Below are 25598 nucleotides of genomic sequence, written 5' to 3'. Positions count from 1 at the left end.
CGTGGCTCACCAGGGTAAGCACCTTGGCGGGCCGGGCCAGTTTATTTACATCAGCAGGTAAATAAACTGGCCCGGCCCGCCAGGGTGCTTACTCTGGCAAGCCGCGTGCCAAACGTTGCCGACCCCTGAGCTAGCACATCCTAAAACTACAACTGACTTGTCTGTGCTAGGATTTTAACATATTAGATGTATTTGTAATGTATGTTAGTTAACTTTTTTCCTAGTGTTGACATGGCCATTGACTTCAAGGGACTACTCATGTGGTTAAGTGCTCTGCTGAATTGGGGCCTAGGTCATGGTCAGTATCATAGAATCATAGGACTGGAAGGGACCTAGAGAGGTCATCTAGTCCAGTTTCCTGGACTCAAGGCAGGACTAAATATTATGAGTATCACATCAGCAAACTCATTTCTTCATAACCATGTCCCAACGAGGTAACATTTTATAGTGTGGATGAGGCTTAGGAGAGACATGAGGGCATAGAGTGGAGGGAACATGTATTAGATCATGTCCAGGTAAATAAGAGGCACCATCAAGGGATTAAGTGTGAGAGAAGTATGGAGATTCATACTACACCTCTACCCCGATATAACGCTGTCCTCGGGAGCCAAAAAATCTTACCAACAGTACCAACAGAACTCCACTGGCCATCACCTACAGTCCTAAGCTTAAACCTCTCCAACGCATCATCAGTGATCTACAACCCATCCTGGACAATGATCCCTCACTTTCACAGACCTTGGAAGGCAGGCCAGTCCTCGCCCACAGACAACCCGCCAACCTGAAGCATATTCTCACCAGCAACCACACACCGCACCATAACAACTCTAACTCAGGAACCAACCCATGCAACAAACCTCGATGCCAACTCTGCCCACATATCTACACCAGCAACACCATCACAGGACCTAACCAGATCAGCTACAACATCACCGGCTCATTCACCTGCATGTCCACCAATGTTATATATGCCATCATGTGCCAGCAATGCCCCTCTGCTATGTACATTGGCCAAACTGGACAGTCACTACGTAAAAGGATAAATGGACACAAGTCAGATATCAGGAATGGCAATATACAAAAACCTGTAGGAGAACACTTCAACCTCCCTGGCCACACAATAGCAGATGTAAAGGTAGCCATCTTACAGCAAAAAAATTTCAGGACCAGACTCCAAAGAGAAACTGCTGAGCTCCAGTTCATTTGCAAATTTGACACCATCAGATCAGGATTAAACAAAGACTATGAATGGCTATCCAACTACAGAAACAGTTTCTCCTCCCTTGGTGTTCACACCCCAACTGCTAGCAGAGCACCTCACCCTCCCTGATTGAATTAACCTCGTTATCTCCATACTGATTTATACCTGCCTCTGGAAATCTCCATTACTTGGATCTGAAGAAGTGAGGTTCTTACCCACGAAAGCTTATCCTCCCAATACTTCTGTTAGTCTTAAAGGTGCCACAGGACCCTCTGTTGCTTTTTAAAAAATCTTCCTGCATTATAGGTGAAACCGCGTTATATGGAACTTGCTTTGATCCACCGGAGCATGCAGCCTCCCCCTTCTCCCCCATAGCACTGCTTTACCGCGTTATATCTGAATTCATGTTATATCAGGTCGCGTTATATCGGGGTAGAGGTGTAATTTTACAAAATAACATGGGGAAAAACCATTTTTACCATATCTGATCTTTTCTTCTGGAAGGCAAAAACAAATTAATTTAAAATTTAACTTGTCTTGTGTAAAGTTGAAGAGTGAGGAACTGCGAAAGAATGTCGTCAGGTCAGGTGAGAATTATAGGTGACAAGAGACTAAATGAAGAGCTGGAGGGAAAATCTTTAAGGGACCAATTCTATGTTAGAGAATGCAGTTCTGTTGAAATCAAAAAGCGTTGTGAAATTGTGTTGATTTTTCCAAAACTTTGTTTCCGTCAGAGAAAGTTCTAATGGTCAAAACTTCCTGACACTCTTGGAATGAAACATTTCCATTTTTCCCTTTGAAACAACTTTTTGTTTTGAAATCATTTACTTTTGTATTGTTTATAGTATGATGTAAAGTAAAAATCAAAACGATGTTTCAGTGTTGTCAAAATGAAAACTTTAGATCAATCCAAAATAGTATTTTTCCCCCCAGAATTTTCTTTTGCAGAGTACTACAGCCTTTTCGGATTTTGTTCCTAATTAGAACAAAAACAAATAGATTTGAAATCTCAGAATCCTCCATTATCCATGACAGCTCTAATTAAGAGCACTGGTATTAGTTGATCAGGTAGAGACTAGAATGAGAGATTTATGGAACGTGTATGAAATTGCAAAGAGGAGCAGAGTGACAACAGACCAGAGGGTCCTCTTCTTCCCCTCCTCCCCCCCATCAAACTATTTGGCCAGGACATATTAGTTGAAGTGAAAGAAACCAATGTATTGTCAATCAAGCTGTGGGGAAGATACCATCCAGAGAAACAATAGGGATTGAAAAGAGGCTGGATAACATTGACCACAGGGGCTGCGTTTCATCTTGGGACAGCACCAAGCACCCGAAACCCTAGTGACTAAGGAGAGGGTGCTGTTAGTGCTTGGGCTAAAGGGATGTGCACTGGGACTGGCAGGGAAGGTTGGAACGGCCACTTCTGCACCCTCCTCTCCCCGGTTAATTCTGCTCCCCCTCTGCAGCCCGGCTGCACAAAGGGAAGGAGCTGGGGGCTGCTCTGCCCGCCGGCCCTGCGGCAGCCAATAGGGAGGGAGCGGGAGGCGGGGGGCTGGGGGAGCTGATATAAAGGCCGGGGGGAGCGGCTCGGTCCCTCGCTGGGTGCTGCGCAAGGGCTGGGGTCGTTTCTGCTGCCAGCTCCGGAGCGATGCTGCGAGTGCGGTGCCTGCGCGGAGGGAGCAGGGGGGCCGAGGCGGCGCATTACATCGGGTCCCAGGTGGGTACCGAGCCCGCCCACCCTTGCTGCAGTGCGGAGCCCGGGGACCGCGGTGCAGGGTGTGAGCTGAGGATGCAGAGGCGGCTCCCTGGGTGGGCTGTGTGCGGAGACTGGGTGCTATGGGAGCGCTGCCCTAGAGATAGGTGGAGGTTATTGGGGGTGGGGTGTAGAAGGAGGCACTATGGGGTTATTGGGGGTCCTGTGGGGTTTTAGGGGGTGCAGAAGGGGGCACTAAGGGGTTACTGGGGGCGCTCTAGGGGTTATTGGGGGTGCAGAAGGGGGCATTTTGGGGTTATTGAGGTGTAGAGGGGGCACTTTGGGGGCTGTGGTGGGGGTCCAGAAGGGGGCACTAGGGGTTACTGGGGGTGTTCTGGGGGTTATTGGGGTGCGGAAGGGGGCACTGGGGATTACTGGGGACGCTCTGGGGGTTATTGGGGTGCAGAAGGGTGCCCTGGGGGCTACTGGGGGTGCTTTGGGGGTTATTGGTGGTGCAGAAGGGGAAACTTTGTGGACTCTGGTGGGGGTGCAGAAGGATGCACTAGGGGTTATGGAGCCGTCCTGGGGCTATTGGGGGGTGCAGAAGGGGGCTCTGGGCAGGCTATTGGGGGCGCTAGCGTGGTACGCATAATAGGAGCAGTGAGCGCTCCCCTTGAACCCTGCCGGTTCATAGTTCTTAGACCAGCCGCATCCCTCTGGCTGGGAGGAAGCCTCCTTCCTCCCCTTAGGAGTCGGGTGGAGCCCCCCTGGTTATCACTGGGTCTCCCGGTCCTTGAGCAGAGAGCCCTGTTTCCATTCACTGCCTGCAAGGGCTGAGCTACTCGGGTTAGAGAGAGAAGACCCCCTGGACCAGAGCCTTACACTGAGCTAACCTGGTTTGGAGCAGCCTGGCTTAACCAGCAGCAAGGCAATGACCCTGTCGCCCGATGGAGCTGGGAGCCCGATTCCCACCCTGCAAGGTGCCTTGGGCTGAGGAGGGAGGAGGGGTTGTGCTGATCCAGCAGCCACCCAGACCCCCCGCCCTGTAATGGGGTATGTGTGAACATTAGCAGCCCCCCGCAGGCTCTGCCACACTCGGTGTGTTTGCTATGGCAGGGATAGTCTGACTGGCTGGCTAGTGTTTCCCAGCAGCTGGTAAGTGAACAGCTGGGGCTCTGGGAATCCATCCAGGGGACTAGTTCAACTGGTGGGGTTTAGGTGGCTAGGGAATTGCTTAGAGCACTGTGAGTGTGGGGGAGAGGCAGTGGGAATCTAGGAGAGCCAGGTATTAGTGCTAGCTAAATTTTAGTATGCAGGGTCCAGGCTAATGTGACTGACGTTTCTATGTAAATCTTTGGAGGGTGGGGAGCTAGTTTTTCAGATTATAAATTTTGCTTTCTGTTTTCTAGCTACAACAGTCCACGTTTTGATGTGGCACTAACACAATTAATGGAATATGCTTAATTTGCTACAATTTCACTTGCAGCTTTGAAAAGCCTTATTTGTATTGTGCCCAAATCCCAGTACTTTACATTCCCAGTCGTCCCCAGTTCTGCAGTGCCCATACAATCCCAATTAGTGAAACAGGCACTATAGCAGCTGTTGCAAAGGTAACTTTGCCCCATTCATCAGTCCTATTCCTGCCTTTATGAACCAAATTAGCTGTAACTGTTGAAGCTGGACCATTAAACAGTTAACCATTGTCTAACATGGGTGTTTTTTTCTCTAAAGGTGAAATGTCCTTTCAGATTACAGTGGAGTAGCTGTAATACAGAGCCTTTATGGTGTAAAAAGCCTTTTGGGTAAAGCACAGTGCAGTGAAAATATTCTGTAAAATACACTGGGTACTTAATTCTCCTCTTCTTTTTGTGATAGAGTTGTGTGTTAGAGTTTATTTTTTTTCCCTCTCCCTCCCCCTTTAAGCTTGGAAGATCCTTTACAGGATGGGTGCAGCGAACTTTCCAGAGCACCCAGGCAGCTGCTGCCTCCCAGAATTCCTGTGCTGTTGATGACAATAAGGCCACTGCCCCGGTTCCAGAGGACTGCCCTGTCAGCTCATACAATGAATGGGACCCCCTGGAGGAAGTAATTGTGGGGAGAGCTGAAAATGCCTGTGTCCCTCCTTTTTCTGTGGAGGTTAAGGTAAAATTCTTATATTAAAAAATACAAAATGCCTTTTTACGTATAAAATTTCTTTTAGTTTGCAGGTACATGAATACATAGAGAGTTTACAAAAATAAGTTTAAAAGTAGAGTTAAAAATACCTTAATACCAATGTTTAACCAAAGTGCTGCTACTAGAACGACTACCTATTTTTTTAACTCAAATTCTAGAGTTGATAAAAATTGTGACAGTTATTAGCTTGATTATTATGTGCATTATTCAAGTCTCTTGTGCACAATCTGGAAATGAACTAAGGTTGTAGAAAGTTCGAAAGCTACCTTTTTCTTCTCTTCTACCGATGACCCTCATTTGCTCTTTGGCCAAAGGCATGTGCTAAGCATAAACACCTGTATTGCCACTTGCTTGTTACCATAACCCAGTGTAATTAGGTTCTCATTTACTTCCTGATTCTGGACTAGTCAGGGTATCATACTGGAGTCTTCAAAACAGCCATGTGATAAGGATTCCGGCAGCATCCAGAACTGTGCACATAAAAGTTCAGTATTTTTCAGTATTGTGGCTGTATTGGTTTGGGTTTTGATCCTACTTCTGTTCTGACATACTCCCTAGTAGAATTAGTAAGGTAGTTTCTGCAGTATAAATTAGGCCAGAGGAAAGCATAGAGGAAGAAGATTCTTCTGGACAGGTGCATCTGCCTTCTGCTCCTTCTGGCTGAGTGCATGGTTTATAGTCCTAGCCAATCTGGCCACTGACACGCTAGGCTTTGAGACAGAGTATAAAGTTCTAGCTGCAAGTTAGGAGGATTGTTTTATTTGAATAGAAAGCTCATCACTGGAAATCCCAGACAGTAGATACAACAATGTATGGAACCGTCTGTTTTCCAAGTGTATTTTGAATTAAGGTTGCAGAACAAACCTGATCCAACCCCTGGCTCTCAAATTTAGTTCTATTTTCAGGTGCTTTATTTCAACTTATTTTTTGGTGTATATGTTTAAAATCTTCCATTAATTACAAATGAACTGAAATGTTTTTAAAAGAAGAATTAAACTACTGCAGATGCCAAATTTCTAACAGGATTTCTGCTCACTTACTTATTTTAAAAGTGGAATGAAAAGGTTTTTAATCTTCCAGAAATGGAGTTTAGAGATTAGATCATCAGGTTTCAGGAGAATTGTAAAGAATGCTCCTCCCCCACCTCCAAACATAAGATTCATTCGCTGCCCCTGTCTCCTATCATTTAGACGCTTGGGGTAAAACCCTGGCACCACTGACTGGTTAATGGAAATGTTGCCATTGGCTTGAATGGGGCTTGGATTTCATCCACAGCAGCTTCCAGCTCTTCAGCTTCGATATCCCATTTCAGGCTCTCCAAAAGATTACCAGTCTTCCAGGAAAAGAAGGAAATCAGAACATGCTATTTATAATGTAAAAGAAAAAGGGCACAAAGAAAAGTTTTGTTGCTGACTTCTGATATTATGGGCAAAATTCTACCCTCTCAACACTTGCCAAATCCCCTTAACTTCTTTAAAACTACTGTATTTCTAAAGGCTGGTAAATATTAAAAACGTGCTATTGTTACTACTACATTTTAACCCAGTTCTAGTGTTTGCTTGAGCATTTAGTTTTAGTTAACAATTTGCTCCCTGTGTCAGCTGAAATATCTATAGCACAGTGAGGTATGTCAAGTATAGAATTTCACCCTTAACTCAAAAATGTCACATCTTTGGTTAAAGTACTAAATTCTCTGGAGGAAGTGCAGACGTACATACTGTATGTTGTTGGAAGCATTCATTGGCCTGATATTCTGAACAGCCTCATAGTTCCGTGTATTTAAACAAGTCCTCATAGAACATAGGCAACTTTCATAACACTGCTACCTTCAATAAATTTAGAGTATAGTGTAATAAGACTACTCTGCAAAGGGAAGACAATAACCCACTTGGGAAAACTGCAAGAGTATCTGGAACATGTCTAGTGAGCGAATACAGAACTCCAAGTAAGACACATTTACGCACATGTATTTTGCTTCTATAGTTTCTCTTTCCTCACTGCTGTTCAGATGATGATATATTGTGTCTCAAATATTCATGCAAACTACTTATTTGAAATAGTTGTGCCGTAAACCATGGCTGCAGTCACTGTATCCTATTGCAATTCGTGAGACTTGCTTTTGGCACTCACGCCAGTCTTTTGGCTGTAATCTGGAAATGATGTGCATGGCATAAGAAGGAGGAAAGAATGAATAGAAGCATGGTACCACTACATGTCTGAGATGAATATAATTAGAGTTGGCACTGAATGAGCATCTGGGTGGTATAAAGCATGTGGAAGGATCTCCATAAGCATCAGTGCCACATTTGGGATAGCGTTAGAAGTGTAATCCGACAGATTTGCTAATTCACACTAATGACAGGGAGATCCTTTGTGAATTTAAAAAAAAAGAAAAAACCCTCACATCCTGAATGTGGTGGTGTGTGGTCATTCAGTCTTAAACTAATATTTGAACTATACAAGTATTTTGTACTTCAGCATATGCTAGTAAATATTTTGTGGTATATTTTGTGAAAAAAATGAATTCTTAGTAAAGAGGCCTTGTTACAGCTCTCTGATATATCTTTATTAAGTAGAGAAGAAAGATTTCACTTTGTGCTAATTATAAAATATTGTATTAACAAGCTTCTGCATTATTTTGACATGAGTCTCTTTCCTCTTTATGGAATGTCTGTCTCTGTCTCTCTCTCCAATCTTCATTGCTAGTTTGAACATATAACTGGAGAACATTACCTTTCATATCTAGTTATGTATTTGATGTAAACGTATTAAATTATATTCCTTTTTTTACTCAATATGAATATTTAAAATAGACTTTCACCAGTAATGTACTTCCCTGTTTATTGCTTAGCAGCAGCGGTGGCTCCAGGCACCAGCACTCCAAGCGTGTGCCTGAGGCAGCAAGCCACAGGGGGCGCCCTGCTGGTCCCTGCGAGGGCGGCAGTCAGGCTGCCTTCGGCGGCATGCCTGTGGGAGGTTCGCCGTTCCCGCAGATTTGGCGGCGGGTACGCCGAAGCCGCAGGACCGGCGGACCTCCCGCAGGCATGCCGCCGAATCTGCGGGACCGAGGACCTCCTGAAGGTAGCCTGCCTGCTGTGCTTGGGGTAGCAAAAAAGCTAGAGCCGCCCCTGCTTATCAGGTAAGTAAGTAAATATAAATTTCTCCAGCTGGAGTCATTAGCGAGGTCACAATACCACGTTTAGAAACCACCGTTTGCTACACAGGAAGTGATGTCAAATGTTGGCCCTGACAGCACTAAATCTGGTAGGAGCAAGATGCTTAGAAAGGATAGAGCTTCTCTTCAAACAGGTTCCGACAGTGTGAAGAAAATATAGGGCAGTTTAATAGAATTTTGGTAAACTGCAATAAGGAACATTTTTAACATTATAGCAGTGACTCTTTCAGGCTCTCTTGAAGTATCCTAGCTTATATGTAGGTAGCCAGAAGTAAGAAGGTATAGCTGCTTCATCTGCATGTCACTTGTCTTGTAATATGGTTAGCATAAGTATTACTCTTCCATTTCAAACTTGGTAGCAGGGAAGGGAAATTTAAACAGGCAAGGCTGCTGATGGAAGGCAGAATCCTGGATCCTATGTGCTTAAGATGGCCGCAGTCTCCCAGGAAGGGTAAGATTCAAAACTTCATGGGATGTGTTGTGTCCAATAGTGAACCCTTTGTTAGTACCAGGGTGAGTGTGAAAGAGGGAAGATGCAGAGGAGCTCAGGAGGCAGAAGCTATTCAGGTTCCTGTGATATGGTTATTAAGATTGTCCTGCCTGTGAACCTACTTCTTGCTTCTTGGGCTGTATCGTGGGAAGCATAAAGATCAGTGTAGCTCACAGGAAACAATGTCTGACTGGACTGGAAGGCAGGAGTGGCTCTAGCTGTGTGGCTTGCTGACTAGAGCAGAAAATGTGATTGTGGGCCCCCGCCACCTAGTGGGTGAACCAACCCACCCTGCCTCCCAAAACGCACACTCAGCTGGCCAATCAGTGGAGGAGGAAGAAGGAAGGAGGCTGGGGAGGGAAGGGGGGAAGCTGGCCAATCAGAGCTGAGGAAAAAATGGTTGGCCAATCAGAGCAGAGGGAGAAAAAGCACAGTGGTGTGATGGCATTCTCTGGAAGCTGGTGCCCTGATCACCCATCCCTAGAATAGGCAGTGCCTGATGGTATCAGAGGACTCAGTGTTGTGGCCAGCTGTGGGAGAAGGCAGAGGACTAGGCAGAAGTGTGCAAAGTGCACCTAAACATTCTAAAAGCACTTGTTCAATTTCTCAAGTACAACAGAACGCACAGAGCACAAGTCAGGGGGTGGTGTGCAAAGACCATCTAAAGCTCTTTGAAAAAAAGCAACAGAGTCCTGTGGCACCTTTAAGACTAACATGTATTGGAGCATAAGCTTTTGTGGGTGAATGCCCACTTCTTCGGAAGCATGTAAAGCTCTTTGCTTGTTTCTGATTCTGGTGCTGTCCTGCTGGCTGTTCTCCCTGTGCAATCAGAGCAGTCCTCAGACTGCTCTAAGTTTTCATAGGAGACTGAAATCTCAGCCCAGAGTCCCTGTGGTATAGGGACATCCCTGCCATGCACCGTTTTCCCCAGCTATGCTGAGAGCAGGGATGGTGTGTGTGTGTGTCACTGCAGGATCATCTTTACACTAGGGTGATCTTTCCTAGGCTGGTTAAGCCAGTTTTGCAACCAGATTATGCTATCAGTGTGGTGATCCACGATCATAGATCTGTTCTGTTATTTCTTGGCAAGGGAAGAGGAGAGAGGGAAACAGAGTGAGACCGAATGTATAGCAGGGGGAAAGGGGCAAGGGGCTAGTCTTCATTGTGCCCAGAGATATTCTTGGTGGCTCTGGAAATAACTTGCATGTATTCCGTATGACAAACTTGTCTTGTTAACTGAACTGGATTCCATTGGAATGCTGAGCACTTCACATGATCAACACGTGTCTTCTGAACAGGTGGTAAAGCCTGAGAGGTGATCAGATTACCCAGACCTTGCCTGGAAAAGAAAATAGCTTTGCTCACAAAAGGAAGCAAGAGGAGCTGCTTGAACCAGTGGGCAGAGTGGCCCTGCAGAGGCCTCTGTCCCTTCTGTACCCAGGAATTGGGTGGTGTGTTTGGACACATACAATTTTAACAGTTCCTTGTGAGTGGCTGGATTTTTCCTTCACTGCCATAGGTCTGTTGCAGGAGTAAGTAGGCAGGCAGAGCGTTCTTGGCTAAAGTCAGTCTGGCAAGCCTCCAATGAGCACCATTGCCTATTCCCGCAGTGTGGTCACAGCCCCATCTCAAGTCTGTACCCCGCCCGCTGTGGCCCTGCTGCTCCTTGGGGGAGGCAGTGGTAGGGACTGTTGAGGAGGGCGGGCTCACTGTCACTCCTATTCAGGTAGACTGGAGCTCCTGTATCCCATGAACATTCTTCCCTGTGTGCAGGGGAGCTGGAGCCTTGTGCAGAGGAGGGAGGTCCCAGCTCCCACCTACTCCTCTCTGCGTGACCTCTCCTGACACCACTCCAGAAGAGCCACAACGGATTGGCAGCTGTGAGGGCCCCATACATACAGTCCCTTACTGCATAGGCAGAGTCCTCTCCAAGCAGTGGGTTTCAGAGTTAACAGCCTTGTTAGATCAATAGGGCAGTTCACACCCCCATAGCTGTTGTTTCAGGCTGTCTGCAGACTGACGCAGACACCACTGCACCAGTGATCCTCTGGTCATGTTTTCTAGCTTTTCTTCACCATCATGAGGGCTAGAAACACAATCCTTCTAAAATGAAAGCTGAGAGACTTCAAAATCATCACAGACTCAGGGGCTCCAGGCACATGGCTATAGTGTCTGTCTTAATCTGGGTCTGACAAGTGGAAGTGAATTAACCTTCTGCTTCTTCCCCCTCCAGAACAGTTTTCTTTCCCCAAAGTATGGGCATAAATCCCCTTCTGCCCCACTGGAGGAGCTGACTATTAGCCCTCAGGATGCTTTTGGAATCCCCAACATCAACAGAACTAGTCTATAACACTCAGTATTGAAGTGAGAGACTATGAGATGGGGTGGCTGAATGGAATAAAAGAAAATTTAAAGTAAAAATTTCTGTGGGGTGAACAGTGTAGAGGGGAGCACAGTAAGTCAGTTGAACAAGTAACAAAACCTGTACTACTGGCATTTTCCCTCCAGGTCATTGTATGACTGTTTGTCTGTTGGGCCTTCTTAAACTGTAAACTCGTCAGGGTGGAGTTTCATGTCTTGTGTGTTGGCAGAGTGTCTAGCATAATGAGGCCCCTGTCTTGGCATGGGCATTTGGGCAATGCTTGAGAATAAATGTTAAGTAATCATAAAAAAGCAATTTAGAAGGATGTCTGCTCTTAGTCACTTCATTTTGCACTCACGTAGGGTTCAAGTCTTTGGTCAGATGCACAACTGCCACTACAGCTTTTCAAATCAGTTCTTTGGTTTTTGCACCTGTACAGAGTGCCCCTATCTGTGGCAAACACACGTGTTTGCATATGTGAAAGAAAAGTGAACCCCAGTACCATGTTCTTTCTTTCAGTGGAGTGAATATTTTTTCAAAACCCTCAGTCTTGGTGCCCCTACTCTGAGAGAATCTTAGATTTCAGACATGTGGTTGAGAGATGTTTATAAAATGAAAAATGGTAACAGATGGTGTGGATGAAAGCATCAGGACTGAACTCAGATTGCCATAACACACAGATGGAGTTATTTATTCTTTAGTATCTGGCTTTAGTCAGGACAACCAGTGAGGTTGGCCAGTGCGGTGCTGAATATTTTTGCGCCCCTCCTCTCCCCCCCCCCAAAACAGGCAAGTTCTTATAATAAAAAGCAAGTAGTGGGTCCCTTGAGCTGCTCGGGCCCTAAGCAATTGCTTAGACTGCTGGCTCTGGAGGTCACTCTGAGGGGAACGCTTTCTGAGTAGAGGGAAGTATTTCTCTACTTAGATTACTGGTCTCCTTTTATGGCGACAAGTAATAAGGTCACATGGCGCGGACACATCTGTATAAAGAGCTGTAAAATGAATGGATGAAATAGCTCGAAAATTCTCTCTGAAAGATAAACGCTGAACTTGCAGGTTGTGAAGAAATTTGTGCTCTTGTCACATTCCAGGCCACTCTTATTCTCCGGTCTCTTTCTGCTATTTGTAGATCTCTCAATCTTGGCAGCAGACGGTACATGCAGACTGTAACTGGTGTTGGAGCTATTTATCTTCTGGATGTCTGAACCTTCTCAATATGTACTACTGAAATTTAACTCCAGACACAGATGTAACTGTTGGCTGAGCCACGCACCTCACTGACCATTCAGAGGCAGATTGCCAACAAGTGGTCTTTGCTGAAGCACACATGCTTTTCAAGAACTGACGTGTGCAAATGGCAGGCCATAGTACATAGATGCACAAACCACATCAATTGTACACACGAATAGTATTTAAAATATTATACACGTCTTAAGCGCTGCCAACTCTTGCCCTAGTGGCATTATCTGCAGTCATGAGCCTTCTCCTATTCCCTTGTCTCGAGTCCCTAGATGCTAGAGGGTCCTGTAAACCACTGACAATTATTTCTGTGCCTCCTCTGAAGTATTGCAGAAATAGCTGCAAAGCATTTTGAGGCACAGATGAGGGATACGAGTTGGCGAATGTGGAGTCAATAGAGGAACAAGGTTGAGAAACCTTTCACAAGAACAGTAATGTGTAAATACCACAATCAACTGCACTGTATAAAGCAGAGGTGGGCAAACTATGACCCACAGGCCACATCTGGCCCGCGGGACCATCCTGCCCGGCCCTTGAGCTCCCGGCCGGAGAGGCTAACCCCTGGAGCCTCTTCTGCTGCCCCCCTCCCCTGCAGCCATGCCACCGCGCGGGTAGCGCTATGGGTGGTGGGGTTGAGCGCTCCCGCCAGCAGCATAGCAGCGTGTCTGGCTCTGGCCGGGCGGCGCGGCTGCCAGACATGCTGCTCTGAGCAGCGTGGTAAGGGGGCCGGAGGGTTGGATAAGGGGCGAGGGATCCTGGGGGACAGTCAGGGGACGGGGTGGCTGGATGGGGCAGAGATTCTGCGGGGGTGGTCGGGGGACGGGGGGGGGTTGAATAAGCATGGGAGTCCCGGGGGGCCTGTTAGGGGGTGGGGGTGTGGATAGGGGTCAGAGCAGTGAGGAGACTGGGAGCAGGAGGGGTTGGATAGGGGGTGGGGTCCCGGGGACGGTTAGGGGACAAGGAGTCCCGGGAGGGAGTGGTTAGGAGACAAGGAGAGGGTGTGTGTGGATGGGTCAGGGGTTCTGAGGGGGGCAGTCAGGGAGCAGGAAGTGGGAGGGGTCAGATAGTGGGCAGGGGCCAGGCTGTTTGGGGAGGCACAGCCTTCCCTACCCAGCCCTCCATACAGTTTTGCAACCCCAATGTGGCCCTCGGGCCAAAAAATTTGTTCACCCCTGGTATAAAGTATAACCAAATATCACAGTGTTATTATGGCCACTTCTCTGTCGTCTTTTATTTTCAGGCCAACACATATGAAAAGAACTGGGAATTCTATCAGAAGTTTGGAGGACAGAGCTTCCCCAGAGATCACTTAAAAAAGGCTATTGCTGAAATTGAAGAAATGTGCAATATTCTGAAAATGGAAGGAGTAATTGTCAAGAGGCCTGAGCCAATTGACTGGTCAGTCAAATATAAAACACCTGACTTTGAGTCTACAGGTAAATAGCATTCTCCAGCTGAGGTACTTACAATGTATCTGTTGGGCACCTAGTCCAAGGAGGCAGATCCTTTCCATTTTACAGTGGGATGGGGTAGCAGGCTTTTGAGAGATCCCCGGGGGAAAATAATCAGGAGTTGCCCTTTCAATTTTTATAGTTTAAAAAAAAATTCTTTGTGGTTGTTTGAAAGCCCACACAAATAGGGGCAACAGTAAAAAATGACGGCCCACAGTGTCATCCAGTGGAGAAAGTGAACACACTGAAAGATTAGAGAAATGTTACTCTAATCTTTCAGTTCTAGTAACTTCAGGTGTGGTAACAGTAAATTTTAAAAAAAAGTGTTTTTTTTATTTTTTAAACCATCTTGTCTTTTTTCAAATGATAGACATTCTTGCTTGTAGCATGCAGTGTAGTTCTGTCAGTCCCAGAGCAGTAAGGTAATATCTTTTATCCAACCAACTTCTGTTGAGGAGAGACATGCTTTCAAGCCACACGGAGCTCTGCTTCAGGGCTGGGAAACAGGGCCGGCTCTAGGTTTTTTGCCGCTCCCAGCAAAAAAAATTTTGGCTGCCCCCTGCCGCCCCAGCCCTGGGCTCTCCCCCCCCACACACACACACCCTGCCGCCCCAGCTCTGGGCTCCTCCCTATCCCCCCACCATTGCCCCACACACACACCTCCTGCCATCCCAGCCCTGGACTCCCCCCGGCCAACTGCACCCTCCTTCCACTGCAGCCCTGGGTCACTGGTAACTCACTCCCAGGGCAGGTCATTCAGCAGGAATTTTGGATGTGCACAGAACACAGACAGGATTGGTTCCCATATGGTTACAGAACTGCAGTAAAATGGAACAATTTTCAGCTTGTGTGATTGGAGGATATCTGTCCTACATAAATGAGGAAAAGTTGAGGTGCCTTTATTATTCTTTTGTTTCACTCTTTCTTTTTATGGGGAATTTGCCAATGCAATATCACTGTCTTCCTTTTAAACAAACAAACAAACAAACAAACAAACAAAAAAGGCAATGGCTGTTGAAAATAGCAATTCCAGTCCTAATAACCACTGGGAAGCATTTCTTGCTCAATTTTATCCTACTTTTTCTACAGCAAGTTACAGTGAATCAGTATATTTGATTTGGGAGAAATGAAGTAACAGCTGCCCAAACTGAGCTTGAGCACTCCTGAATTTTGAGGTGTTCAAATCTGGAAGGCTGTGGGGGGCAGTCAGAGGGAGTGGATGGTGGCAGGGTGGGGCTACCCTCCCTCCCCGTGAAGTGTCCTATTTTTTGAATGTTAAAATATGGTATCCCTACCCTTCACACTGCAGCTCTCCATTCACTGCAGGCTGCAGCATGAGGTCTTAGCTTCCTCACTCCCTCCCCCTCTTTCTTGTTGGTAGTGGCCAAGAGAATGCTGGGAAATGTAGTTCTTTCCCTGCTCCAAGGCTGGCTCTATAGGCAGGGAGCTAACCAAGGAACTACAGCGCCTAGGGCCCCCTGTTGGTTCTCAGCTCCCATGCTGGATCCCTGCCACCCCTGCAAATGGGCTGCCCCAAGCACCTGCTTGCTTTGCTGGTGCCTAGAGCTGCCCCTGCTGGGAAAGGATTGTTTAGTAAGTAGTTAGCACGTATTCTAAGGGATCACTCAAGGTAGAGTGGCCCATTAACACCTCTGCAGTCATAGGACAAAAAGAGGGGGTTGGTGGGTTGCAGATTGTTGTAATAAACCATAAATCCATTGTCTCTGTTCAGTCCATGATTTTAATGTCCAGCAAAGTTATGAATTTAAGCTCCAGGTTTGTCTTTTGAAAGTGTTGTGCCGGTTTCCTTTGAGTGTGAGGACTGATAGGTCAGACATAGAGTGGTCGCTTTGTGAAAAGTGTTCATCCACAGTCTTTTATCATTTTCCTGTGTGAATTCATTCAAGAGTGCAGTGCTTGTCTTAATTGTAGGCATGCATCCCTAGGCTGGAATAACTGTCCAAATAGCCTAATCAGTTCTAATGTGTGTTTTTTTTTTCTTGTAGGTATGTATGCTGCCATGCCAAGAGACATCTTGTTGGTAGTTGGAAATGAAATTATCGAAGCACCAATGGCTTGGCGTGCTCGTTTCTTCGAATACAGAGCATACAGGCCAGTCATCAAAGACTACTTCCATCGGGGTGCCAAGTGGACAACTGCACCCAAACCCACAATGGCTGATGAACTCTATGACCAGGTATCACTCTCACCTTGTCTTCATAACGTCAGGGGATGTTTTCACAGAATTTTCTGTTGGCTAGTTTCAGCCTCCAGTTTAGGTTTGGGAAACTTTACAAAACTATTAACATATTTCTTTTAATGTTGAAAATAAAAAGAAATCAGTGTTGTTGGTTTGGGTTGTGTGTGTGGGGAGGTTTGGTGAGGCTTAAATGGGGCTTAAATGTTCTCATGCAGTGTTCCTAGCCCAAACTCCGTAGCAAGAGCTGCCCTAAGTGAGAACTAGAGGTGAAACTGACAGTGGTTATAGCTAAATAAATGAACCAGTGTATTTTTATTATCCAAAGGGAGAGAAACGTAAAAAATAGCATAAGTGGTGAAAAGTAATCAAGACTTCTAAAATCTGCAGACCTGATTAAAATCACAACAATATGGCATGATATGAGTAAAGAATCAGGCCTTGTCCTTAACACTTACCAGCTAAAATAATCCGTTGTATTTTCTCTTACTGAAGACTCGTTGGCCCCTTCTCTGTTCATTAAGGTAAAAGATGTTCAACATTAAAAAGCTTATCGAAATATTCGTTGCTGAAGAAATTGGTTGGTACTTTTGAAATAATTTGCTTTTTGAGTTTTGTGTAATGATTTAAATCTCACACTCAAGGAATTCTGCTTTAATTTAGGATGTAATTAAGCCCTCCTTTACTGCAGTTACAATACAGCAGAAGTCAGTGGAAAGTGTCCATATTAGCAGATTTGGTTAATGGCTATAACTCTATAAATCATTAAGAAAAGACCATTGAAGGCATGTTGCTACAGCTGTCTTTATTTTTTTAAATGAACTTGAAGTATTTTGAGTGGCCTCATCTTCCAATTCTGACATTCTTCCTGTAGTCTTGAGGAATAGAGGCCAAATGGTTATATGATTTGCTCATCTGTAAAAAGAGGACAACATGACCCCTACCTTGCAGAGATGTTGTGAAGATTATTTATAAATTGCTAATGTAGCATGCAGCTACTTTTCTTCAAAGTTTTCTGCAATGACTCTTTCTACCTTAAACCCCACCAAAGGCCAATTTCTAGTCAGTTTTACATACTGGCGCTCAGTGTTGGTAGCTATCTAAAGCCCCGAATATTCTGGGGCTGACTACAGAAGAGAAATCTTTTACCTTATGCCTCATTGTAGTAGGTACGATTGGTTGTGGGGTGGAATTTCTCAGTGCTAGTGGCCTGCCAGAGCAGGGTTAGACAGCCCTTATAGCATATTTCAAGGCATATTTATTCAGCTTCTTTTGTTCCTTGCGGTATATTCTGTCTTTCAGCAAAGGCATTGGCCCTTTGATGCCCATTCTGGGTAGTTTCACATCATTTGTTTTTAATTGTACCATATCTCTTTGATGCTATAAGTGTTATAAAAATCTTGGAAGGTCTTACCTTCTAGGTTAAAGTACTGTGTGTTTGGGGCTGGGGGATTGTGGCTTCTCCATTCTCCATGTGACAAAAAGCACAAAGCACAGCTTCGTTAGACTTTTAAGCCTGCAAGGTATTTACTCACACAGTGTATGCAACAATTTGTTAGGCTGACAGTTACACAAGAGCTTTTTGTTAACTGAGCCACATCCTATGCCAAAGTTTGGTAATGTCAGTCCAGAGATAACCACCGTCAAGGGCAGTCCATTTTTTGTATACAACAATTGACTGTATTTCTTTATTTAAAGCACCACCTGTTCCTGAATGCACTTGATATGCTGCTGATTACTCCAGCTACTTGAACCTGTATGCCAATGAGCTTCACTCATGCTTACTTTATTTTCACTCCAAAAACAAGAAAACCGCATTAACTTCAAGGAACATGCCAGATATCAATATAAACACAGCTATTTTCTGAACTCCAACATACTTATAGCATCAAAGCTTTCCCACTAGTAATTCAACCAGTCTAAATTTGTTATGTATGCTTTGTTTTCTCTCTTACAACCAGGATTACCCCATCCACTCCGTACAAGACCGACATAAACTGGCTGCTCAGGGAAAATTCGTGACAACTGAATTTGAACCATGCTTTGATGCTGCTGACTTCATTAGAGCTGGAAGAGATATTTTTGTGCAGAGAAGCCAGGTAGACAGTCTGCTTCCTATAATTTCTCGATATTTTAGTTACTGAATTTCTCTAAATGTAAAAGAGTATAGTTGACAGTGAAAGTTACCCTACATAAACGGGATGTCTGACGTGCAAGATGAGAATGCAGCATAGCTGACACGATAGGTTGTTAGTGAGTGCACAAACTGTTTTTATAATAACTATATCAAATAATTAGCATTTTTTAAGTAAGCAAGACCAAATGTTCGGTATGTTGTAGCTTATAAAGCTAAAACCAAATCTACAATCGGTCACATTTCCAGGTTACCAACAATTCAGGCATTGAGTGGATGCGGAGACATCTTGCACCAGAATATAGAGTTCATACTTTGTCCTTTAAAGATCCTAACCCTATGCACATTGATGCCACGCTTAACATCATTGGGCCTGGTCTTGTGCTGTCCAACCCAGATCGCCCATGCCACCAGGTAAGACAGTAACAAAGTGTCGGGGAGGAAAAGAAACAAAACTATATTGCAGTCAGCTTGCCTGGAGTAAATGGCTGCTGTGCAATTGCTGATTCATAACTGTGTGGTTCTTTTTCAGTCGTGTAAATTCTTGTGCTCTAGCTGCTAGAGGCCCTCAGTCAATCTGAGAGCAGGGATTTGCAGAGTGATTGGGTGGCTGTGAAGTATGTCTTTAAATCTGAATTCTGATTGGCTCTATCATTGGAACTCCACCTCTGAGCACAACAAAAATGATCCAGTTCAGCTCTTCACTCCCCGCACCACTCCTTCCTCCCCCTTTAGAAAGGACATGTGGGATACATGTAACGTCACCCTTTTATTATGCGGGTAGACTGTAAATACAGGAAAGTGGCCTCTTGCATATTAGGCAGCATGGAATCTCAAGGCAAATATTTAAAATAGCTATTCTACTTCTGCAGCATTTGCATGTTAATTATATCATCTTCTGGGTCCAGAGAGAGAAGCTAAGGACCCCTTAGCTCTTCAGCTGAGTATTTTTTCTTTGTATTTATTCTAAAAGCCCTCTTGTCTGTCAACTGTTCCTGAAGCTGTACCAATAGGAAGAGAGCTCAGAAACCTCTTCCCCATTCAGCTGTGAAATAACTCTGAGAGAGACTTCGAAGGGAAAGAGCCAGAACAAATGTAGAAACCCAGCACATACTTCGTTATGGGATTGGGGTTTAATACTTCTAACCAGTGCAAGGGCAGAGGGAAGGAGGACACACTTCAGTTTAATAACATACGTATTTGTAATGGGCTAGTACCTGGGGACTGCAGTCAGAACTCCATTGTGCCAGGTACTGTACAGGCTCATAGCAAAGATAAGACTGCCCCTGTCCCAAAGAGTTACAATCTAGAATGCTTCTGTAAACTCAGTAACAACCAGGATGTGTTGCCAATATTTGAAGGCCCCCACTTACCCCCCACCCCCGAAGTCTCCTGCAACTTAGACTGCCAAGCCTGTGTACTAGAGATGAGTGTGCACACAAAGACTGGAAGGTGAAGGAGCAGGATTTTTTCACTCCTAATGCTGACCACAAGAGGAGGCAGTGCGGCTTGGTCAGTTTATGTAAGTACACTTGCTGGGAGTGTCTGTCCTTTGTTTCTGAAAACTCTGCTGAGTATATTGATGGTATAACACAGTCTCATGTAGTACAGAAGCAGAGCTCCTTTTTAGCAAGGAGATCCTGCCAAAGCACCCTCCAGCATGCACCGTTCTGTGTCCTGGACTAATAAGTATCCGTCAATCTCAAGAGTTTTCTTTAGCCAAATTGTCCCATTTGTTTTGGGAAGACATTGTGTAGTTAGAGTAAATATTATGTAGTAAAAATAAACTATTCCCTAGGATGCCCATAGACTGGTGCTGTTTGTTAAATAAGCTGCACCAGGAACCAATTTATTCCTGCTCCATGTTTTCTGTGGAGCATGATTCATAGGAAGAATAGCAGTATATTCTTCTGCAAAATTCCATGTCCTTAAATAGAAGTCTCATTGATATAACTAGTCCTTTGTGCAGTAACACACATGAAATACTACTAAAAATATGCAATGAAATACCGTTCACCGTTCATAAATCCATTTTAATCTGTGGGGCCTAATTGTTTTTACATGAAATCTCTTCTCTCAAGCTGTATCTCTGTAGTATGCAAAATCCACAAAAACGAATGCTGGTACTTTCGTGATGAAACTTTGAAAGAATTCGTAATTGTGCTTACGTGAAAAGTGGATTTGTAGAAGGAACTTGAATGAGGAGAGGGTCGTGGCTTGGTAAACTGGGGTGAGGGAGGGTGTGCTATGAAAAAGAGCATGGAGGCAGTGATAAAATACTGAGTGTTTAAATTGAATATCTTTCAGATTGAATTCTTCAAGAAAGCAGGCTGGACAGTGATTTACCCTCCGTTGCCACTTATCCCGGATGGTATGTTGAGTTCATGCTGCTGCTGCTTTTTAAAGACACGTTGGTTTTCAGAGTGTAAGGCAAAAATGATACAAAATGTATAACTGCAGTATTGAGAGAACCATTTTAATGCTTTTAGACCACCCATTATGGATGTCTTCGAAATGGCTCTCCATGAACGTCTTAATGCTGGATGAAAAACGAGTGATGGTGGATGCCAATGAGACTCCAATTCAGAAGATGTTTGAAAATCTAGGTATGTCCTGATTTTGTTTACACACTAAGATTGAAATGGATTATTTTAAGATGTCAGTTATGTTTGTACCTATGAATGAAGGCTGCACTCTTAACAGGCAGTATAGATAGCACTGTACCTTTAAATGAAAGAACTCTCTTAACTGCTGAATTCACGAGTGAGAACTGGTCATTTAATTACTTACGGTACACCACTTACTTACATGAATATGGTTAAAGAGATTTTTGTAAAAAACATGAGCACACAACTGACATTAATGCATTTCAATAGCCTTATTTATCCTTTCTAGCCAAACTCCATTTAAAATTTTAAAGTTTCAGTTTGAAACATTCTGTATACTTTGAATTCTTTTCAGACAAGCTGAAATACCTTGACAAAGGTATTTCAGCTCCATTAGCTGTCACAGGAGTGACAGTTTCTGGGAATAACTCTGTAGCAGGGCAAAGTTCATTCCTCCAACTACTGGCACGTGGAAGAGAAGAGAACTCAAACTAATTACCTAAAATGAATTTTATTACATACAGCTTATTAGGAAGGGGATGGGGAACAGCCTGTGAAAATTTGCTGCCAGAGAAGAGATGGATTCAATGAATCCAAGTATTTCAGTCACGATAGAAAAAGGGTATGCAGAAACTTAAATCTTAGCAATAAGCACTGGAGACACATTCTATACTTGTGAGAAGATGGCTGGTAACTAATCATGGAATCATAGGACTGGAAGGGACCTCGAGAGGTCATCTAGTCCAGTCCCCTGCACTCATGGCATGACTAAGTATTGTCTAGACCATCCCTGACAGGTGTTTGTCTAACCTGCTCTTAAAAAGCCCCAACAATGGAGATTCCACAACCTCCCTAGGCAGTTTATTCCAGTGGTTAACCAACCTGACAGGAAGTTTTTCCTAATGTCCAAGCTAAACCGCCCTTGCTGAAATTCAAGCCCATTGCTTCTTGTCCTATCCTCAGAGGTTAGAGAACAATTTTTCTCCCTGCTCCTTGTAAAAACCTTTTATGTACTTGAAAATTATTAACATATCCCCTCTGTCTTCTCTTCTCCAGACTGAAAAAAATTGGGTTTGTTTAATCTTCCCTCATAGGTCATATTTTATAGACGTTTAATATTTTTTTATTGTTGTTCTCTGGACTTTCTCCAGTGTGTTCACATCTTTCCTGAAATGTGGCGCCAAGAACTGGACACAATACTCCAGTTTAGGCCTAATCAGCACAGAGTAGAGCGGAAGAATTATTTCTCATATCTTGCTTACAACACTGCTGCTAATACATCCAAGAATGATGTTTGCTTTTTTTGCAACAATGTTACACTGTTGACTCATATTTAGCTTGTGGTCCACTATGACCCCCCAGACCCTTTCTGCAGTACTCCTTCCTAGGCAGTCATTTCCCATTTTGTTTGTGTGCAACTGATTATTCCTTCCTAAGAAGAGTACTTTGCATTTGTCCTTGAATTTCATCTTATTTACTTCAGACCATTTCTCCAGTTTGTCCAGATCATTTTAAATTTTAATTCTATCCCCCAAAGCACTTGCAGTAGTAGTAGCATTCACGGTTTCTTAAGTGTGACAAAACTACAGCATATTGACTTAAGCTGTCAGGGTGTCTTTTCATCTCTCAGTATGTTGTATTTTTGTTTAATTTCTGTTAAACAGGCTGGAAAATAAGGCTTCAATTTGATCAGTGAATTCTGACCCCACTACAACTGGAGAGTCCAGAGGAGAGCAACAAACATGATAAAAGGCTTAGAAAACCTGTGAGAAAAAGTTTTAAAAAATTAGGCACATTTAGTCTTGGGGGAAAAAACGACTGAAGGGGGACCTGATAAGTCTTCAGATATGTTAAGGGCTGTTATAAAGAGGACAGGGATCAATTGTTCTCCATGTCCACTGAAGGTAGGACAAGAAGTAATGGGCTTAATCTACAGCAAGGATAATTTAGGTCAGTTTTTAGGGAAAACTTTCTAACTATAAGCGTAGCTAAACCTGGAATAGGCTTGCAAAGGTGGTTGCAGAATCCCCATCACTGTTTTAAAGAACAGGTTGGACATGCAACTATCAGGCATCGTCTAGATTTGCTTGGTCCTGCCTCGGTGAAGGAGGCTAGATTTGCTGACCTCTCAGGTTTCCTTCCAGCCCTGTGTTTCTATGATTCTATGAAATTATGCTAGCAAAGATCATATGAGCAGGACTCAGTATGAGAATCAGGAAACAGCTGATTGCTGCAGGCGGGAGGCGCAGGGAGGTAGGGGGGAGTTGCTGATCCGTGGGGCCGCCGGCGGGCAGGAGGCACTGGGTGAGGGTGAAGGGGAGCTGATAGGGGGACTGCTGGCCCACCCCGATTCCAAGCCCCCATGGTCAAACAACATTATAAGCAAACATCGCGCCACTTTAAATGAGTATGTTCTCTAGTAGATCAGTGACGTAACAATGATACATCCTTCAGACTTGAGCTTCACTGACTGAGTTGCTGGACTCAGAACAAATTTCCAGTTCACAAACTCGCTATCAGTTACTTTATAGTGGTGCAGTGAAAAAACCCAACCTAACCGGCTCTTCTGAGCAGCCAGTACTCCGGAGTGCTGCAAACTCATGAGCTAATGAAATCCCTGGTGTGAGAATGCACACTGTAGAAGTTTTCTGTGCTCTGATCTCAGTCTGCCTTTTGGTGTTTTGTGTGAGCAGAACCATAGCTCAGACATGAGGGATGAAATGAAGCTCGACTTGTTTACAGGAAATGAGTTTAACTGCCTCTTTCTCTTACAGTGGACCAAGGAAATGTGTTGTAAGCTCTGAGCACATTTTGAATATCAGATTTTTAGGAAGTCACTATTTTAAAAGAGCATATTCTGTATCTACTACACTCCAATTGCTCATGCTGAGACACCTGTAGAAAACAGCCCTAAATGTGTACTGGCTTTTCTGATTCTTCACATTCCTACAACAAAGGTTGATTTTTTTGTTTGTTTGTTTTTTGACCAGGACATTATAACACATATCACACAATGTCTCAGCTCCCAGCACTGTATATGCCTGAGGGTGTGGCTGGAATAAACAGCCTATGTTCCTAGCTTTCTATACTTTGGCTAGAAGTTGAGTCAGTACTGAGCAGAGGAATTCTTTACAAATGGGTATGAAATATTTTGTACGAGACACATGCAGCCGTGTGCGACCTCTGAGCATTGTTTAAAATTCTAACCAGTGCCTAACATCAATCTTTTTTCTTTTCTTCTTATGTTCTCCAATGGATATTTTTCACTTACAGGCATTTCTACAATTAAAGTGAATATTCGCCATGCCAATTCCTTGGGAGGTGGTTTCCATTGCTGGACATGTGACATTCGCCGCCGTGGTACCCTACAGTCTTATTTAGACTAGTCTTCAGCCAGATGAGCAACCATGGTACAAGCTTGTGTGAAATAAGCATAGGAAATGAACAAACTTACTTCCACTTTTCTGCTAAAACAAATGCATGAGCTGTAGTGCTTAAGCAATGGTGTCCCTTACAGTGGTCTGAACAGATACTCCACTCTTCATTTTTTTAATTAATAAGTAAAAAGTGATTTTATTAAATACATAGTAGGCAGCTGCATTTGAAACTCTCCCATCAGCACCACAGGTCTTCTGGCTGGCTTTTTGAAAGATTTTCCTCTGTTTGTGAAGCCACTTCAGCATGGCTTCAAAAGTAAAAACTTGACAATACACCTAAGGCTCTTGCTAGAATAGCTTGACCACTAATATTAGACATCTACCTCTATCTAATATTCTATCAAAAAGGCAGCTAGAAATGTTAGACCTGAGTTTAACATTCATTTTTCTTTCCATTCAGTGTTGTGTGTGTGTGTGTGTGTGTGTGTGTGTGTGTGTGTGTGTGTGTGTGTGTATGTATATATCACAATTTTTAATACTATTAAAACAGACTTAACCACCCAGAGCTTACATGGAGCCAGATAATTACATCATTATGTATAACACTTTTTAGATTAGTTGGATTATACAAGCATTAAGGAAAATTCTTCAGAATTATATTAATCCCCTCAGTTATACTTTGAAAAAATCTGTTTTTTTTACTTACCTCCCTTGTTCCAAAAGTTTCTACTATATTTTCCTCTTCTAGAGTATTTTATCAAACGTATAATGCTTCACTGACCACTTTTATAGTGCTGTAACTGGTTCTCTTATTTAATTCTTCACGTGTGCAATGTGATACCTGAGATGCTGTGTCTGCAAGTGTCATCTTGTGAATGTGTTTACATAAAATGTATGGTTTCTCAATAAACTAAAGCTGTTAAACAAATGCTGGATCTGTAATGAGAGCACACATGATGCTGAGAGACAGTTTTAATGTTGATTATTGGACATGTATTTTTTATGCTAATAAACTTTTTTGCATTCACAATTGAAGCTCTTGTTGCACGTTTTACACAGAGATGAGTAAATATGATGTGCTTATTCCCCAGCCAAGACAGGATAGGCTTCTGTATGTATGATAAACTCACAGCTGATTTGAGCTATGAAGCAAAGCCAATTTATTAAGAACTGTATTGCAACTTGTACCTTACACAGACAACGCATTTTGTCCTCTCCTTCATAGCTGTAGTCATGTTTCTTTATCAGGGAGTTTACTAAATTAATAGTATCATCTAGCACAGGATAAGGGGAAAGTAAGCAAAGTTAAATGAGACTATTTTTCTTGGCAAGCCAGTGCTGCTTAGAAATGTGCTCTAGTAACAGGGATCTCTGGATTCTCCTGGGGCTTGACCCTACTTGTTTGGTAGCCCCCAAGAGTTTTGCTATTGACTTCAATGGAAGCAGGATTGGACTTTTAGTCAATTGAGGTAGGTGGGTGGTGGGAGAGGGTAAC

The 25598-nt window shown here is 43.9% G+C and overlaps 1 protein-coding gene across 1 annotated transcript; it reads left to right on the top strand.

The window, feature by feature from the left end:
* Window positions 1-2796: 2796 nt before the first annotated feature.
* GATM (glycine amidinotransferase) lies at window positions 2797-25138 on the top strand. The gene is made up of 9 exons (XM_054042696.1): window positions 2797-2921; window positions 4821-5039; window positions 13579-13774; window positions 15796-15986; window positions 17948-18085; window positions 18370-18534; window positions 20428-20491; window positions 20610-20726; window positions 24000-25138. The coding sequence occupies exons 1-9, from the start codon at window positions 2853-2855 to the stop codon at window positions 24110-24112; spliced, it is 1272 nt and encodes a 423-aa protein (XP_053898671.1). The 5' UTR covers window positions 2797-2852; the 3' UTR covers window positions 24113-25138.
* Window positions 25139-25598: the final 460 nt, after the last annotated feature.

The sequence above is a fragment of the Malaclemys terrapin genome, chromosome 10, assembly GCF_027887155.1.
Source record: "Malaclemys terrapin pileata isolate rMalTer1 chromosome 10, rMalTer1.hap1, whole genome shotgun sequence".
NCBI classification, from domain to species: domain Eukaryota; kingdom Metazoa; phylum Chordata; order Testudines; family Emydidae; genus Malaclemys; species Malaclemys terrapin.
This window is presented reverse-complemented; position numbering and strand designations above follow the sequence as displayed.

Coding starts and splice junctions, on each gene's coding strand:
- GATM (XM_054042696.1), top strand. CDS start 2,853: ATGCTGCGAGTGCGGTGCCTGCGCGGAGGGAGCAGGGGGGCCGAGGCG. Junction 18,086..18,369: donor TTTTTGTGCAGAGAAGCCAG/GTAGACAGTCTG, acceptor TCACATTTCCAG/GTTACCAACAATTCAGGCAT. Junction 18,535..20,427: donor CAGATCGCCCATGCCACCAG/GTAAGACAGTAA, acceptor AATATCTTTCAG/ATTGAATTCTTCAAGAAAGC.